Source organism: Microcaecilia unicolor, chromosome 3 (genome assembly GCF_901765095.1).
Source record: "Microcaecilia unicolor chromosome 3, aMicUni1.1, whole genome shotgun sequence".
Classification (NCBI taxonomy): domain Eukaryota; kingdom Metazoa; phylum Chordata; class Amphibia; order Gymnophiona; family Siphonopidae; genus Microcaecilia; species Microcaecilia unicolor.
The window spans coordinates 311,286,302-311,305,511 of NC_044033.1; the positions used below are offsets into that span (position 1 = coordinate 311,286,302).

Consider the following 19,210-nt stretch of genomic DNA (forward strand, 5'->3'; position numbering starts at 1 on the left):
TAGAAGAAAACCAGGCCACTCTTGATTTAGAGCTGTGACAAACGTAGATCCTGATTTTTTTTTTTAAACCTGCAATCAGCACTGTAACTACTAGACTACTCCATGAGAAGAAGCAGGGCAGGCTGTCAAAAAGCCAGGATGTATTTATCTCCATCCAGAGACTGTTCCTTGAAAGTTCTACTTGCACTGCTTCTTAAAACAACAACCTTGCACTACAAACCTCTGAGATCAGAATCTACGTTTTGTTTTGTTTGCAGCTATGTATAATGTATAAAAGAAATCCAATGAATGTCACTAAAGGGTTCAGGGAGGGCTTTATTTTCTTAGCTAGAAGGAGCAGGTGTGAGAGAATGGTGTGAATGAGTGCTGCCTATAAAAGGGGACAGAATAGTCATGCTGGTTATTCTTTTCAGCTGTTGTAGTATTAGGTAAGTTTTTTAGGTGCTGCTGGGTAGGGTGTAGTATGTAATGGTTTCAAGTTGGTGAGTCGTAAAAATTACTGTTCTTAAAATCACTGCCTTTGGGGTCTTGGTTATCAGAAGGTTTTTTTTCCCCCCTTGTTATAGTCTGATTTGTAACCTATATATAAAGATTTTAAAAAACTAATATGAACTATGTTATTTAAACTAAATAAATAGATGCTCAGAGACCTCTATGGAAAAGCAAGAGGTAATAATAGTTCTGCATGAATTTTCACTTAGAACATTATGGTCTATTCTAGAGGATATACCTTTAAAAAGATAACTAGGTAGAGGTAGCTTAAACAAAGGTTCTTAAAGGGTGTAGGATATCCACCAAGCACATTATTATGAGATGAAAGTTAAAGACCTAAATGTGTAGAGGGAAGAGGTAAAACAAATGTTTACATATCACCAAGGTATAGACCATGCACAAAAAGCAAATGCTTTGACAGAGAAAAGAATATTTTAGAACAGTAAATAAAGCTTAACACATAGAGGATGGTCTGTGTTATTTCACCAAGAATTAAACTGTAGCCTTAACTAGACATTGAGGTACTTATTGGCCACAACGTTTTGTTTCTATTCCTTAAAGGGTTAGGCTTGAACTATGTTAAAGATTCATTATGTGATGGGTGGTGGATGTATGTTACAGGTTACTAGTAGAGGTTGAAAAAAAAAAGTACAGAAGACATCTGGGATAAACCCAAGCAGTATTTATAAGGGGAAAACAATTACGGGTAGGGTCAACTCAAGGGACAGTGGTGCCTTGAGCTAACTTGCACCCCCATAACATTGCTTTTTTTTTTTTTTGTTACATTTGTACCTCACACTTTCCCCACTCATGGCAGGCTCAATGTGGCTTACATGGGGCAATGGAGGGTTAAGTGGCTTGCCCAGAGTCACAAGGAGCTGCCTGTGCCTGAAGTGGGAATTGAACTCAGTTCCTCAGTTCCCCAGGACCAAAGTCCACCACCCTAACCACTAGGCCACTCCTCCACTTCTGGTATCTCCTCCCTTGAACCTCTCCCCCACGGGGTTCAGCATATCTTCCTCATGGGTTGGCAGAAGACAGCCTGTCATTCTGCTGCTGCTTCTGCCAGCAACCAACATAAATTTTACAAGATGATTGGTGAGTGAGAGGTGATACTGATGACAGGAGAGAGGGGGGGAGCCCTAACCTGTAGACAAGGTGAGGTCAGAGGTTGTTTATATGTATATATATATATATATTTTATTTTTGCAATCATTTTTCTTAACAGCAAAATGTGTGTTAAGACATTGCCATGGTTATCCAATAACTAAGGGGGGGGGGGGGGGGGGAAGGAAATGTCAGGTTTAGGCAGATTTAGGGCAACATTTTTGTGAGTTACCTCAATAGTGCCAAGCAGAACAGAGTTAACAAGGCAACGGTGACTTTCAGCACCACTATCAAGATAGTGTGATTGAATGTGTCTTTTGGCAGCATTTACCTGGCTAGCAGTTGCTACTACCCAGATAAGTCATGGTATATAGAACTCAGTCTTAGTGCAATGTCAACCATTGGACCAGGTGAGGCTGTAGCCCAGGGCATTAGCGACTAAAAGCACCGAAATACCCATTACTTATCTACCAACTTATTGCATTGTGGCTAAGAATGATGCATCTTTGGAGGAAAGCCACACAAGCTTTGTGCTTGTGGTATAGTAATTTTTTTCCAGGTCACTTTTCATTATCTTTCTCATTGGTTTTTCACCATCCTAGGTAGCTAAGACTATGAAATAATATGCCTAACTCCAAATCTAGGACTGTGTGTTCCCTCCCTTAACAATTGGCTTTTGCCAAATGTAACCAAATTTAGAAAATTTCATGATGTTGTGGCCTTTCTAAATAGAAGACAGCTGGTGATGGCTGAGTCCCAACAATCTGTTTTGAGTACAGACTACTATTACCAACCTGATTACCTTATGGCCTTTGGAATCAATAGGCTGTGTTCTTTCTCTACCTTTTTTTGTTTTGTCCTTACTGCTTCTCTCCATACCTCTGCTCTAAAGGAGGGAAAGGGGGTATTGCAATACTGTAATCCCCCAAGCTTGTTCTACCCTTTTCATAAAATATGACCATGGACAAGCTGTGTGGTATTGCTGTATTCTATCCCTGGTACAAACTAAATTGGTCTCCAAGTCTTGCTATGTTTTCTAACATGATATCCTACACAAAAGACACGATTGCATGGATGATACTTGTTCACTGATAATCTCATTTCCTTACCTCCAGAGGGTGTCCTGTTGTAATCTGTCCTAGGTGTGGCTTCACTTACAAGGTATGTTGAGATCCTATTTATGGGGAAGGGTTCTTTGTAAATGCTGAAAGAGTAGGGGATATGTGGGAAAACTACCTTCACTGGAAGTAGAGGGGGGGAGGAGACTTGGCATAGCAACAAATGATCTTGGGCTTTTTCTGTTGCTTCTTACTGTTCAAGACAGCACCAGCCCCCAAACCCAATCAACTCAATACAAACCTAGAACCATTTTCCTACCTTCTCCAATCTTGGGGAAGGTAGGAAAATGGGTTCAAGGGTTGCACTGAGAGCTGATTGGGTTTGGGGGCAAGTGCTATCTGTAGTTTGTATGGGATGAGGGAAAGGTGGTCCTTCCCTTGACCTGGTCATAACTCCCAATACAGCCCTCATGGTTTAGTAGATGGGTTTCTGTTATCTACAATATTTTCATACACACACTCTGAAGGATCAAACCTGTCATCAATTCCTAAGTTACTGAGGGCTAAAGGGACTAGTCAGGACTGATGTTTTATCTAGAACCTGAAAATTCCTACTTCAGGGGTACCTGGTTTTCTATTGCTAGGCCCTGGATAGGACACTCATCTCAACACATTCCATGCCCCTGGGGTAGTGCTGGGTAGGTAGTTAAATGCCTTCCAAAGGCTCCCCCCCCCCCCCCATATGGAACTCCTTCCAGAAACAGTTATGCCAAAGAAAACCAAGTTTAGTCAAAAGTTAGAACTGGCTAATTCAATAAGTAGATTTCACTTTCAAGAATAATTCTCAGATCAAACAAGCATGTATGTAAAAAGCAATAAAGCATCCAATACAACTTAAATTGCCAATGTCAGAAAAGGATAACTGCATCAAAACAAGGCTTCTGGCAAATCTTTTACATCTCGTCTATATGGAAATACTTTCCATTGGTCATGAGTGAGTGAACAACTTCAAGGCTCCTGTAAACTTGTGGGCCTCTGTCATGAAACGCCTAGCCACCTGCCTGGGGTTATCCTATGACCACATAAAGGGTCTATCCCCAGCATAGCTCAGGTCTGCCTACACCTGCCGCTTGTGCTCTACACTAGCACCCTCCTCCGACCGACTGAGTCACAACCACCTCTGGGCGAATCTCCTCTCAAATTATCCCCAGTGATTTCTTCTAGGTTATTTGGGCCACATTCCCAGTGCTCCCACAGTTCCCACAAAGCACTTGCAGACCCAACACACAAACAGGATTCTTTATCAGTCCAGACAGAGGGGCAATAATTGGGAAATTGTTTTCTTTAAAAATTGAACAGTGGAACAAAATAGTGCAATCGGCAAACGATAACTGTTAACTGAAATATGGATCAATTATAACACTAAACACTTGTTTACTTTCTAAAAAGTACCTGGGGAGATCAGGACATATAACTGTTACAGGGCTTCAGCAAAGAGCGCTCTCTTCTCCTGGGCTGAAACTGAATCAACTGCCAGCAACCAATCAGAGCCCAGAACAACATTTGAAAAAAGCTGGTTAAATCCCTGCAAGGCACTTCCTTATCTGTGTTAACTAAAGAAGGAATCATTCACTTATCTGTAACAGCTTTACGCATAAACATGCACCACCTGCTGGCCAAACTAGAAAAATACACTTCAGAATTAATTTAGGCAGCTATACAGGCTTAAAACACACTATTCTCACAGCCTCTATGCCTGGGAAACCCTGGTCAGCTTGCTTCTCTCCAACCACAATTCCTCTTGCCTGTAGTTCCTTGAGTTACTGTTCAGGACTTATAAGGCAACTCCATACCAAACATCACACTTTTTCCTAAGGTGGGTCTCCTCTCCTATTACTCTAGCTTTCAGGACCACTTGTCAATGCTCTGGCCTTCTACTGAAAGGGTAGAGATAGTAAGGGCCCCCCCTTTCAGAATCCAACACCAAGGTGGGGGGTGGTTTTTTAAACCATAAATTTCACCCAAGATATCTCTATTTGGACAGTGTTGTTGCTCCCATGTGCCTCCCATCACAAATTTCTGGTGGTCTGGAACCCTGTGATCTTGACATCTTTCTATAAGAGGTAACTGACCACCTCCTTGTACAAAGACTTATTACTTGGTATAACTATGTAATTCCCATTATAATGGGGATTACTAAAGATCATGACAGAATGCTCCAGAGTTACTGAGGGAAGGGTTCTGAGCTTGTGGGTGGTAATAGATCCAGCCCAAGGGGGTGGGTTCCTGGATAGATTGAAGAGGGAAATGTTCTTGGTTGTTGAATGACAGTAGGGGATGAATTGGGAGTTAATAATGTTGGGGTTTGCATGAGGTCTTTGCCTCTACCCTGCTGGAACCCTCGAAGAGGGGGGATGTCCTGGATGGGTTCAAGAAACTAAGGCTGACCAAAGAGAACTGCTCCAGGTGGGAAGTAGGGGATCCCAGCCTGAGAGCAGGAACAGGAAAAATTTGATTGGCGGGAGCCGAGAGGTAATCCTTTAGAGAATGCAGACAGGGAAGTTTGATCCAGAGGAAGCTCTGCTTGTTGCAGAAGTGCTGCAGGCACAGGGTTGTTACATCCAGAAGGGATGGGCACGGACAGGAGCTATAAACATGTACTTACTGTAGGAGTTATAAATTGAACCTGAGAAGAGAACCATATCCCTGAGTTCTGGCTCTGGACTGAGTTTGCATCTGTACCAAGTTGGAGTACAAACTGAATTTGATTTAAGCCTGAGAAGGAATTGAACTGCCTGTTGCAAGAGTTTAGTAAAGTTTGCTGTTGCATAAAATACAGTCCTTAGAATGGTATTTTTGTAGTGACAGTGAAGTGTGTGTGCTCCCGGAGTACCCAGTAATGTCCAGCTTAATGCCCTAGGCTATAGGGCCTATAGCCTACCAGACTAAGCCCAGTCCTGGCCTACGCTCGAGTGAGAAAAATACGAGTCCTGTGTGTGGATCGAACAGAATAAAACTTGGCCTGACCCAGAGAGCTTGTTGGTACCCCAGGACGCTGTGCTAGGAGTGAGACCTGGGTTACAATTGTATAACTTTTCACAGAGCATGGATGCTTGCAGTATACCTCATAATACTGTGTTCCTATATGGAGATAGTAAATCTGTATACTTCATGTTAGAGCAAATCTAATTCAAAGGTTGGGGCACACATCTGGGCACTCGCAACTCAAGGGATTTGGACAATCTACTAGAATTGTGGGCCTTACGTCTAGCCCTCCACACTTTCCAAATGCGCCTGCAGAACCAAATTCATGTGCATACAATTAAGTAGCAATGTACTATGTCAGTAATGGTGAACCTATGGCATGCATGCCAGAGAAGGCACGCAGAACCCTCTCTGTTGGCACGCACGCTGTCGCTGGTCCACCTGCCATCCCTCCGAGCATCAGGGCCCCCCTCCTCCGAAATTTAAAAGGCATACCTGGTTGGGGTTAAGGCGGGGGGAGAGGAGGGTGGCTGGAGGGGAGGGCAGGGGGAGAGGAGGGTGGCTGGAGGGGACAGGAGGGTTGCTGAACATGGATGGAGGGCAAGAAATGAAGAAGAAAGGAGAAAAGTAAAGAAAAATGGAAAGGAAGCCCTGGAAACTGAGTTAAGAGAACAGATAGAGAGCAGCAGAATCAGACACTAGAACCAATATGGATAGAAAAACAAAATCAGCAGACAACAAAGGTAGAAAAAAATCATTTTATTTTCATTTTAGTGTTTGGAATATGTCCAATTTGAGAATTTACATCTGCTGTCTTACTTTGCACTGGGTATACTGGAGCTGTAACAGCTTACAGAAATGATTTATAATGAAGAAAAATCATTTTTTTCTCCTATACTAGTATAAACAGACATCATTGAAAATATATGTGCCATGGCTGGTGTAAGGGGTGTGCCTATCATAGGGTGGTCATATGTGGTGACCCTGCCTATGAGTACTGGCACCTGTTGTTCAGGTTAAATTGCCCTGTTGGCACTTTGCGATAAATAATTAGATTTTGGGTTGCTGTTTGGACACTCGGTCTCTGAAAGGTTCGCCATCACTGTACTATGTCAACAAGCAAGGTGGAACAGGCTCACAAACCCTGTGTAGGGAAGCACTCCAGATTTGGACCTTTGTCACTGATCTAAACTCAACCATTACAGCTTTTTACCTGCCAGGGAAGCTCAATATTCTAGCAGAGTCCCTCAGCAGAAAGTTACAGCCTCACAAGTGACTAATCAAGACAATTATTTGCTCCCTTTTCAAAAATGGGATTACATGCTGATCTATTTCTGTCTGTGGTGAAACAATGGGTTTCTGTGCCTGTATTGTTTCTCCTGGTTGGCTAGCAGATAGCGATTTTCTTTTTTTTTTTAAAGAAGTACCAGAAGTGACTATTTTTCCCACCTGTGAAGTAACTAGTCAGTCTGTTTGGAAGTAGAGGGGGAAAGACCTCTGTCCTGAGACCCTGTGATCAGTTATATTCTGTAACTGGTGAGCATGTCCTGTACTTTCCAGGCACTATTCAGGTAGTGATAAAATAAAATGTTTAGATAGGATTTAAACTATTTGTTACTGTGTGCTGTTTTCCTCATCTGTTTTATAGTTCACTGTTCAATATTTTATGAAAATAAACAAATTGTTTATTCACTCTGCTTGTCTGGACTAAGAATCCTGGTGGTTTGTATCTGTTGGTGCTTTCTGGGAACTGTGGGAGCCCTGTAAGTGTGGCCTCCAGTAACCTAGAAATCACAGGGGATAATTTGAAAGAGGTAGACTTGCCCAGAGGAGGTTGTGACCCAGTCGGTAGGAGGAGGGTGCTAGTGTAAAGTGCAGGCGGACTTGAGCTGTGCTGGGGACAGACTCTCCATGTGGCCGCAGGGTTAGCCCCAGGTGGGTGACTTAATGATTTTGCCACAGACCCCCCCCCCCCCCTTCAACACAAATGTCCCAAATTTTGCTCAAAGTGGCCAAGTCCAAACAGGATAACAGAAGATGCTTTCCAGCTGCCTTGCATTCACAAAAGAGAGGGTAATACAGTATACAACAGAAAAACAAAAAGCAACACTAGGCCTTCAAGAAGGATAATTGCCATACTTTATTGTGTGAGACCCAACAAGTGCCTGCCTCAGGGATATGACAAAACACAAAGATATAATTGTAAATACAGACTACAAACAAAAGTATACATTTATAAATTAGTGGAATTAAAAATTATGAAATACACAAAACCGCAAAACTATTGAATAATATACATAAAAGCTAAGAGCATGAAAGGGAAATGGGACTTGATATACTGCCTTTCTGAGGTTTTTGCAACTACATTCAAAGCAGTTTACATATATTCAGGTTGAAACAAAACAAACAAGGACCAGAATCTTGTATAAGAATATCAGTACAAATCCAGAGGGTTGATATGAAACACCAAAAAGAGAAAAAAGCTGCCATAAATCAATATACACATTAAAAACTTTCATACAAAAATACAATGAAATAATATAGTACATATTATGTTAACTTACATCACAGTGTCATAAGTATTAAGACATTATATTTTTGTTGTGTACAAGCAGTACTAAATGTATATATCTTTGAGGAAAAGGAGGGGTTACCTTACCAAAAAGTGTACCTTCACAATATATGTAAATGAGAGATATCCAAACAATGTGGATGAACTACCTAATTAAAAGACAAATTATTAACAGTACAATTAGGTATAGCTTTTATGCATCATCAAGAATGCTAAACATCTGTCAGAATAGAACCCTAAGTTCCAAACCCATCAATCCATGATAATGCTCTGGGAGATGTATATATATTTTTGTTAATAAAAACTACAATTGTACATGGCACTTGTTTTAAGAAACAGAAGGGAGGGAAACTGATAATGTTATCAATATAAGCATGCTTCCTGGTTGCTTCCTGAGGGACTAGTAAGCAGGAAGCATGCTTATATTGTGAACCTTTATGGTTACTTACGCCTTACACAGTGTTACTAACGAAACCTTGGCCGAAGTTGGTGTGTTTGACCGATGATCCACTTGTTGCTTTGTACCTGCACTTGAAAGCTAAGTTACTCTTTTGATTTTCACACACTGTATGGATCCTGAACCAATTTTCTGTGGAGCTTTTAGCACTTCTTTATTTTGGAATTAAAAGGGTTTTTGCCTAGGATATACAGTAACTCCCAGCAAATGTTCGCTCAACCCTTATTTAATAACTACTTGGGTTGGAGTCCTTTTAAAATAGATGCACTCTACAGAATCCATTGTCTATTGGTGAAACTATCTTTTGCCATTACACGAGAGAGTTCTCTTTTGTTGTACACTTTTATATATAACTAGTAAAAAAGGCCCGTTTCTGACACAAATGAAACGGGCGCTAGCAAGGTTTTCCTTGGAGTGTGTATGTTTGGGAGAGTGTATGTGAGAGTGACTGTTTGAGAGTCAGAGTGAAAGTGTGAGTGAGTCTGGGTGTGAGTGTGTTTGTGAGAGAGTGTGTGTGTATGTGAGACACAGTGTGAGAGAGAGTGTGTATGAGACCAAGCGAGTGTGTGAGTGACTGTGTGGCACATAGAGAGTGAATGTGATACAGTGTGAGACAGAGTGTGTGAGAGTGAGAGTCAGACATGTATATGAGAGAGAGAGTGTGAGCCGTGCCCTCCCAATCCATGGCCATCTGTCCCCTGCCCCCTCCATTCATCCTTTTCCAGCAATTCCCCTCTCTCCCTGAGCTCTGCCCTCCCAATCCATGTTTCTCTGTCACCTGCCCCCTCCATTCATTCCTATCCAGCATTTCCCCTCTCTGCCTGAGGCCTGCCCTGCAATCCATATCCATCCATGCCCATCTGTCCCCTCCATTCATCCCTATCCAGCAATTTCCCTCTCCCTGAGTCCTGCCCTTCCAATCCATGCTCATCTGTCACCTGGCCCCTCCATTTTTCCCTATCCAGCAATTGCCCTCTCTACCTGAGGCCTGCCCTGCAATCCATATCCATCCATGCCCATCAGTCCCCTCTATTCATCCCTATCCAGCAAATTCCCTCTCTCCCTTAGTCCTGCTCTCCCAATCCATGCCCATCCATGCTCCTCTGTCCCCTGCCCCCTCCATTCATCCATTTCCAGTAATTCCCCTCTCTCCCTGAGCCCTGCCCTCCCAATCCATGCCCATCCATGCTCCTCTGTCCCCTGCCGCCTCCATTCATCCTTTTCCAGCAAGTCCCCTCTTTCCCTTCCATGCCCCCCCCCCCTCGCATCCATGCTCCTCTCTCTCCCATGTCCCAGCCCGCCCTCTTCTCCCCCCCCCCCTTCGCATCCATGCATCCCTTTTTTTTTTTTTCTTCTTCGTTTTAACTTTACCTCCGTGGCGGTTCGTGCAGCGAAGCGTCAGGGAAGGAGGCGGCGCTCCCGACGTCTAGCTTTCCCTTCGCTGTGTTCCGCCTTCTTTTGAAGGCGGAACACAGCGAAGGGAAGGCTAGACGTCGGGAGCGCCGCCTCCTTCCCTGACGCTTCGCTTCCGGATTTGTTTGGTTTCAGGCGAGGGCGGGGCAGAGACGGCTGGCTGGCTTGAAGGCTTCACACCACGAATCCACGAACCCTTCAGCCTGGGAGTGACGTCAGATGGCTTCAAGGCTTCAGGGCTTCATAGAACGTTGTCCTCAGAACGTTGAGGGTGCGTTTTATTATATTAGATGTCCTCGAGTTGTGATACAGGATATAAATTAAAAACATCCCGGAAGCCTTAGCATGACTTTGATAAGCAGAATTGTGGGTAGATTTACTAACCAGAACTACAAAACTGCAATACCTGTTAATATGCTTCACTTTTGTATAACACTACTTCTTGGAGGAGGGTGGGCATGTGAATTTGTATCCTCCTATCCACAAAACACCTACAGGTAAGTACTTTTTGTTTTTCTGACTCTTCCCTGAGTGGAGGACTGACTTTGTCATGCCAAGCTCCATAGGTGACCACCTGGAATCTCTGCATTCCCCTAGCAGCTCTATAGAGAACACCATAGCTAGACTACTGTAATGCTCTGTATATTGGTTAAAGCAAAAGATTTGCACCAGTTGAACTAATTCAGAATGCTGCAGAACAGCTCCCAGAAGGCTGCAAGCAGCATGACCACATTGCACCTTTCCTGCAAAAACTACACTGGCTTACAAGTACCTTACGGGGCCAGCTTTAACATGCATTGATTTTCAAGGTCTCAGACAAAATAGATCAGAGTACTAAAAGAATATGGTAGTCCTCTACATAGCTTTTTTTTTTTTTTTTTTAAGCTCATTAATCTTTATTTTCCATTTATTCATTTCTTGCACTTAAAGTATTCTTCGATGACATCTTTGGCCTGACATAGCTTTTGATGTCCAAGGTCCTCGAATGGAGCATTACTAGCTGTACCTTCTTCAAAAGAAACTGCATTATGTGATACTCACCAGCAAGCCTTCTCAGGTGTAGCCCCCACACTTGTCCTTTCGCAAAGGGCTAGACCTAATTCAAGACTACCTCTACTTCAGGAAGCAGGTGAAAGGCTGGTTCTGCTCCCAGGCCTTAATCCACAGAAGGACATTTGCCTCCTGTTTTTTTTTTTTTTTTTTTTTTAATTTTCTCAGGAGTCTCTTGAAGGCGTAAACAAACAGGATAAAGGTGAACCTGCTGTAGTGTATTTGGCTTTTCAGAAATTTTGACAAGGAATGAAGCAAATTGGAGAGGCAAGACTTAACATAGTAACATAGTAGATGACGGCAGAAAGACCTGCACGGTCCACCCAGTCTGCCCAACAAGACTTCTCTTGGCTTAACTCATAAGTCTGTCCCATTAAAACATTTGTCTATGTATTCTGTAACTTTATTCTTTATAATAATTTCCACTACGTTCCCTGGCACTGAAGTCAGGCTTACTGGTCTGTAATTTTCCAGTTCACCCCTGGAACCCTTTAAATAAATAGGCATTACATTGGCCACCCTCCAATCTTCGGGTACTATGGTACTATTACGTTAAAAGTGAAATAGAAATCGCCAAATACAATACAACTCTGCTGAGAAGTGTTTTCACTTAGGTTAATACTGGATTATCAAGAGCTTACATTTGGATCTGTCTATACTCCAAATGTGGGTCAAGTTGCCTTTTTCTTTTTAAAGGTCTCTCAGCAGATTCAAGCAAAGGGGTGGGAGTGTAACTTCAATGCCTCGATGAATCCACCCCTTCCTTGACTGCACAGGCTCTGCAGAAGATCACAGTAATTACCATGCCCTTCGTACTTTTCTGGAGGATCTGGGGCTTTTTGATTTCCTGGCAGGACTGCTTTCCATCATAGACTACACTTGTGGACATGAGAATAACTCATTCCTGGATTGACATTTTTAGATATACATTTTTGGGACGGACTTTTAAATGCATGCATACTTTCTTGGATTATGCCCCTTGCTGAGTTACCCTGGCAGATCTCTGTGATGAACAGTGACAGGCATTGGTCATTAAACAATTTCTTGCTTCAAAATGAGTTTGCCAGGCTTACTTGAAAGTTAAGGACTATTTAGAAATACAATCCCTCCACTACTATAATTTGGGATGCACTGAAAGCAGTTGGGGGGGGGGGGGGGGGGTTAGACAACACTCCAGTCAACTGAGGTGACAGAGGCAGAAATCTTGCTGCAGAGATTCCACAGACAGGTGTTGTAAACTCACATAAATCTACTGGATCAGCCAAGACTTACAGGGCCCTGCAGGCAGCACATCTACCCAGATTTCTTAAACTATCAAACTGAAGCAGACTAGCTATGAAAAAAAAAGTTAATAAATGAGCTATTAACTCCTAGAAGCTGCAGAACAAGCTCTTTGAATGTGACAGTCTTGCAGAAGCATTTAAGTGTGAAGGTTTAAAAAAAAGTCTGTAGACTGCTTTTATACACGCAGCTTTGTCTGCATTTATGAAGCTGTCTGGCATGCTCAGCTGAGCGACTTGCTTCCCCCATGCAGGAAATCACAAGTAAATGAGCTAACAGCGAGCAGCTCATTTGCATGCAATTTCTTTCATGCAAGCCCTGCTTTTTCAAAATCGGTAAGCGGCAACGGGGATCTGTAAGGGTTGTTTGCAGGGAGTTTAGTGCATCTGGGCCTCAGTGAGGGTTTAAACCATAATGGATGCTGATGGGGTTAAGTTTTTAATTGGCAAGTTGGGAGCTCCAAGTTGGGCTTCCATTTTGAGCTGTGACGTCACCAGACTTCCAGTACCATATCTGTTAAAGGCATGCATTTGATCATTTTAGGTGTGTTAATTTCTACTGTGGCATGTTATGAATGTTTTCTGATGCTGCCTATTATGGTATCATTTGTATTCTCACCTCACAATTATTTCTGTTATTTGTTTTAGTGCTGTTAAAGTCAATTTTTGACACTGTATCATTGGTCCTATTACTAGAATTCAATTTACCATCTCCAAGTTTTCCTCATGGATAGTAAAATGACCAAATAAGTACGCAGTTTAAAATTAACTTTTCATGCTGTACCTGCTGTATACCACCTTGGGTTAATCTTTTCATAAAGGCCATCAATTAATGCCAATAAACTAATGGTGGTAGGCACAAGAAGCAAAGGCTTTATGAACATAAGGCAAAATTTCAGTATAACAGCACAAGTAACTTTGGCTAAAGATTCTAAAGCTCTTGTAGGAAGAGAGGGTGTTTGGGGGGGGGGGGTTTATACTTATTACCTAATAATTTCCTGTTCAAGCAGTGAACAAAAATCTTAGCCAATTTTCTTACCATTTTTGATACCCGGAAAACAAGCCATCTGCTTCCAGTGTTTTGCCCCTGTTGCTAGGATACGAGTGATGTAATCATGTCACAGTACTCACCTGTTGTGCTGTTCTCCAAGCTGATTTGAGATCCAGCCAGTCCTTGAAAGGTCTATCCTTTTTTTTTCTTCCTTTGGTGACTTTCAGTTGGAGCAAATGAGAAGTTTCTGTTTTTAGTATAGTGGTCCAGCTATGACTTTTTTTTTTTTTTTTAAATCATGGCTTGCTAAAGGGGTCATGGGATTTAATACACTGCTTTTCTGTGGTACAACCCAAGCAGTTATCACATATGGCTGCCTATCATGCAGGAGGGAAAAACCACAGAAGCAAAGAAATATTCCTTCATCAATTTCAGGCACCTAAAATGCAGGGGTTGCTTTTAAAAGTTTAAAACTAGAAATACCAGAAGGCCAGCAGGGGCCTAGTGTCAGGAGGGCTGGACTATAAGAAACCTGGAAAGACTGAGACCTAATTGGTTCAGCTGGTCTAATTAACAGGGCAGTCCTAGAGAGGAATTCAAAAGGAGGAGTTTTAGCCTTATAAGAGTGAGAACAGACACCAGTGTTGCCAACCTTGCTCCCCCCCCCCCCCCCCCCCCATGTTTGAGCATTAAGAACTCAGTTTTTTTTTAATTCGCCGGTAGCTTGTTTTTGGGCTTGTTGCTACAGCATATGCAAACAGAACTACTCAAATACACTGCCAGCTACCTGAGCCACACTCTGGCGTCTTGCGATTGGCTGAGCTGCGGCTTCGTGGGGAGGGGACATCAGGCCCAAACAGAGCAGAACCGGCACACAGAATGACTTCTCTCAGCGCACTGCTTTGGGTGAATATAATTCAGAGTACAGTAACTTGTCCGTGCATGTGCAGCTTGATGGGTTGGAGTTTGGACTGCGTGATCACTCGCTGTACTAAAAAAAAAAAAAAAAAAAATTGCTCCTGATCCACTAAAGGTTTTGGGGGGGAAAGTTATGAAATTACACTAGTTCTTCTTGCGTCTTAGGAGCCAGGGTTCATATGTGGGAAGCATCTGCTCCCTGTTATTTGTGTAATCATGTGCTTGTTTATTGGGATTTATGCTAACCTGTTGCTTAGGAGTTTGAAGGCTTCAGATGGCTGTATCAGGGAGAAGTGTGAGTGACTGAACTGGAATATTTCTGGATTTGAGATCCTGTCCTTCACTTGGTGAAACACTGTTACAGGCACAGGCAGCTCCTTGTGACTCTGGGCAAGTCATTTAACCCTCCATTGCCCCAGGTACAAATAAGTACCTGTATATAATATGTAAGCCGCATTGAGCCTGCCATGAGTGGAAAAGCGCGGGGTACAAATGTAGTAATAAAAAAAAACATACCCTTTGATATATTGGCAGCAGTACCGTTCTAGGTGTGCTGTTGTGTTTTGTTTGCTTGTCCAGACTATCCTTGAGGAATTAATATTTAAAAACTGCTGTTCAAAAGTTGAAGAGTTTTAGTGTATGATTAAACTTCACAGTATGTTAAAAAAAATGGGCTTGTTTTTGAACTGATGTTGCTTGATTTCCACAACTACCTGGCAACACTGACAGATGCGCTCCAAAGGTTAGGGAGAGTGTTCCCAGGAAACTGGGTTCTAAAATGCTAGGGAATGTGGGTCTTGGTCCTAGTAGCCCAAGGTGAGGGCGGTGCTTTAACAGGGTCCTATACTGGAGCAAAGTTCCCTGTGGCTAAAAAAACAACTCTGTGTCCAGGGTAGGCCAGGTTCAGCCCTCCAGTGAAGAGTGCAGCGCTCTGTTGAAGGAACATGAAAACCTGGATTAGCTCTAGGATTAAGGATGAGTCCCAGACTGATGATGCATGTTTGCCCTCCAAGTGGAGAAAGAAAAACTGTGGTGGAATTCAAAATGGTGTGGTATGAACACAGAGGATCTCTAATTAGAAAATGAATGGTATATTAAAAAAAAAAAAACGTAAAAGGTTACATATGTGTTTGCATTTCAAGTGGTGCTTAGATGGCAACCCTAGCTGTATCAACTAAGGCCGGTGCTGAGCTGGCTTGTACGGTCTGAGTGCTGCATATAGCAATCCTGGTTTAGGAGGGGCTGGAGAGAACTTCGACAGTAATTTGGAACATGAGGACAGTGCCAGGCAGACTTTTATGGTCTGGGTCCCGCAAATGACAAGACGGATTCAGATAGGCTTTGACAGCAACTCCAGTAGTTGGAACATAAGGGCAGAGACGGGCAGACTTCTATGGTCTATGCCCCAGAAACAACAAAGACCATGATCAAGTATATAATATGTTCATTGTTGATTTAATCTAGAATTGAGAATGAATGTGACTGTTGGGCAGACTGGATGGACCATTCAGGTCTTTAATCTGCCATCACTACTATGTAAATGCATACAGGAGTCTGATAGTTGTAGGGTTACTAGTAGTTGTTCATGTGAGTGTTGTAAATAAGCGGGGGAAGAGCCAGATAATAGGAAAGCATCCCACAGCTATTCTAAAGTTGGCGCTCTGTAAGATAGAAAACCAAGCCTGGCATAACACCCTAAGGTAGATCTGGAGACCTGGATGATAGTATTATTGTCAGAAGCACTCACAAGTCGAGTATCACTGTATGTAGCAGAATATATTTTTTTAAATTTTGTTTTGTCTTATTTTTTGGATTCAATAAGAACCAGCATAGTGAAAGGCAGTCCTTAGTGTCTGACTTATAAGGAAGGGCCCAGAAAGGTTTTGGAGATATCACCAGCTTAGGAGAAGGTTTTATCCCTATGGATGTACATATTATATACAGGTCCTTTCTCTGTCCCTAGTGGGCTCACAATTTATTTTTTAATAACATTCTGTTGCCTCAGGTATAAGTGACTTGTCCGTGGTTAGCTGGCAGAAACATACCATCTGCATGTAATCTAGATGTACTGGTTTTATGTTTGGGTTTTTATAAATCTTGTAGTTAAAAGGCAATTTTAGCATTTCCCTTGAGACATGAAATTCTTAGTTTTGTATTTTTACAGGAAGTGTAACCAAACAAAACAAATCCAATAAGGGCAGTTCTGTCCTGGGCAGTGTTGTATGTAACATACAACTGTGTCCACCAGTGGGGCACATACACACTATATCAAGTTTAAAAATCCTACTGTTTGGAGATTTAATCCACTTTGGGGGAAGTGGTTTAAAGCCTTTTAATTTCACCCTATTAAGGATGAATTAAGCATATCGGGCTGGGGATTTCCACTATCTTTTTATGTTTTGGATATAACCCAGACTTGCTATTTGAAAATCTTATTGCACTGATTCTCTCTCTCTTTTTGCTTTTGTGTCCAGCAGACACCATGGAGCCTGAGACACTGGTTCAGTGCCCTTATGACAAAAATCATCATATTCGGCCCAGCAGACTACCTTATCATTTGGTAAAATGCAGAGAGGTAGGTGCTGGATGCAGATGGAAGAGCATGCCTGGTCTCTTGATCTGCCCTATCATACTTCTCTTGTCGGCGTTTATTTAATTCTGTTCATAACAAGATTGTCTAATTAAATGCTATAACCTGCCCATTGGATGGGTTTTTGTGTTAATCCCAGTTATTTGTAACTGGGTCTCTCTGCATAAAATGAGACCTGTGCTAAAATAGCACAAGTTAGTGGTCAAATGTAAACATGAGCTACTGTTAAAATGTGTTGACTACACCCAATAATATCTTCTATATAAAAGTTCACAAGATTTCACTAACATTAGTAATTTTCTGGTAAATAAAAATCTTAAGTATGAGTACATCTATTTTTTTTCCCTGCTTACTGGCTGAAAAAGCGATTTTAAGAAAGAGGATTGTGTGCCACATGGTCTCGGGTTCAGGTGTTTGTAGCTCACCTGGGCCCAGGGTTGCTGACCCAGGACCGTCGGATCCCTATTGAACTGAAGTAAAATGGCCGCTGTAACACATGTGATGTGCCAATTACTTTGCCTAGAGATGACTCTTCCATTAATTCTGTGTCAGTAGTTTGGTGCACAGCTTTGAGCTGAGATGTACGTGCAGAGTATGCACAAGCAGGGGGTGGGAGCAAGGAGATAAACAATGTAGGTTGTAAAATATGTTTGTAAAGCATGTGAATCATGGGGCCTACCACAGGTAGAGGAACAAAGTTCAAGAAAAAGGATGTGGAGGTTAGATACTGTAGCAAGTGCTGGATTTAGAGACATAAAAGGAGGTGTTCACAGACTATCCAGTGTGGGGCAGTTGGTTTGGTATTGCACGAAGGTGCTGTCCTCGGCCTTTCTCTGATAACCTTTGAATGAATGCACTCTCAAGTGATTGTCAGCTTATATGCCTAGGTATTTCTATTGCATGTTCTGTTACTGTGTTATCTTTTCCACAGCAGTTTCCTTTGTTCTGTACTGAGAAATAACTTCTGCATTTAATTTTCTATAAGTGTATGGTGAGTAAAGATTACTGAATAAAAGATATTTTGCTGGATAAGCGAGTCTTCAGTTTCTGAAGGGAAATGAGTGCTACATGGATTTGGGTGTGTGAGATAAGGTGGGGTATCTTTGGGCTCGGGGACCCCCTCCCCCCAGCCTGATTTCTGACTCACACAGGATCCTCCCGCTTAAATCGCCTGGGGCCGCCCAACCACTGACTTCATTCGGCAGCACTTATTTAGCAGCACTGCCTGGTTATCAGCTCTGACCCAAAAACAAGTGGGTAGGTCGGTGTGGTATTTGGGGGGGGGGGGGGGGGGGGCAGTGCTTGGGAGGAGCTGGCTGTTATGCAAGGGCTGACAATATTCAGTGTCAGGATCCACATAGCTAAGCAGCTGAAATTAGCAACAGCTCAAAAGCTGTCCTAATTTAGTCTGCTTAGTAATGCAGGTGCTGGCGCTAATTATCAGCCAGCACCCACATACCTAGGCCAAAGATGCCGAAGCCCCCCCCCCCCCTCCCTAACTTTAGCTTCCTGGTGGTCCAATGGGGGCAGAAGCAAAGCTCATTTGCTTTTGCCCCTTGTGGCTGCTGAAACCTCTCGCAGCACTTGTTGTATGAGAAGTTTAGTAGAGATTCAAAAGCAACACTGGCAATTGGGAAGCAAAGCCAGTACTGGGCAAACATTTAAAGTCTGCTCTCTGATCGTGGCTGAACAGATTCAGCTTCAGAAGTTTGAGAAAAAGACCAGTGCTAGGCAGACTTCTATAGTCTGTGCCATAATTGTGACTGAACAGATTGGGATGGGCAGGAGTGGAACTCTTCAGGGACTTCAACATTAAATTCAAAATTTTAGAGCAAGGGCAGTGCTGGGCAGACTTCTACAGTCTATGCCCTGAAAATGGCAAGGACAAATCAAAACAGGTATACATATGAAGCATCACATACCATATGTAATGAGTTTATCTTGTTGGGCAGTCTGGATGGACTGCCCAAGGAAGCGAAGGTAAGCCCTGGGGGGGGGGGGTGGGGAAGAGTAAATACTGAATTTCACAGCCGGGGGGGATAGGGAAGAAGAGGGAGGCTGTTCCTGGAGGGAGCTCCCAAGCTCCAGTGGTGTAGCAAGGGTGGGGCAGTGTGGGCGGTCCACCCTGGGTGCACGCCGCTGGGGGGGGGTGTTGGCTCCGCTGGTTCCCTGCTCCGGGGCAGAGGGAGCAGGGAACCAGCAGAACCGCCCCCCCCCCAGCGGCATGCACTCGGGGGGGGGGGGGGGGTTGATGCGCCGAGGGGGGGGGTGTCATGCTGCACCCTTGCTACGCCACG

The 19,210-nt window shown here is 43.0% G+C and overlaps 1 protein-coding gene across 4 annotated transcripts in view; it reads left to right on the top strand.

Annotated features, from left to right (window-relative positions):
• The first annotated feature begins 413 nt into the window (after nt 1-413).
• The window catches only part of LOC115466794, a 182,552-nt gene continuing 163,755 nt past the window's right edge, over nt 414-19,210 (top strand). Inside the window, exons 1-3 of one of the 4 annotated variants that reach the window (XM_030198316.1) lie at nt 414-428; nt 2,715-2,760; nt 16,798-16,898. In XM_030198316.1, the coding sequence (XP_030054176.1) occupies nt 16,806-16,898 (93 nt within the window). In that variant the 5' untranslated portion in view covers nt 414-428; nt 2,715-2,760; nt 16,798-16,805. Of the gene's footprint in view, nt 429-2,714; nt 2,761-12,579; nt 12,751-16,797; nt 16,899-19,210 lie in introns of those variants that run through there. The other 3 variants (XM_030198317.1, XM_030198315.1, XM_030198314.1) reach the window with 3 other exon arrangements.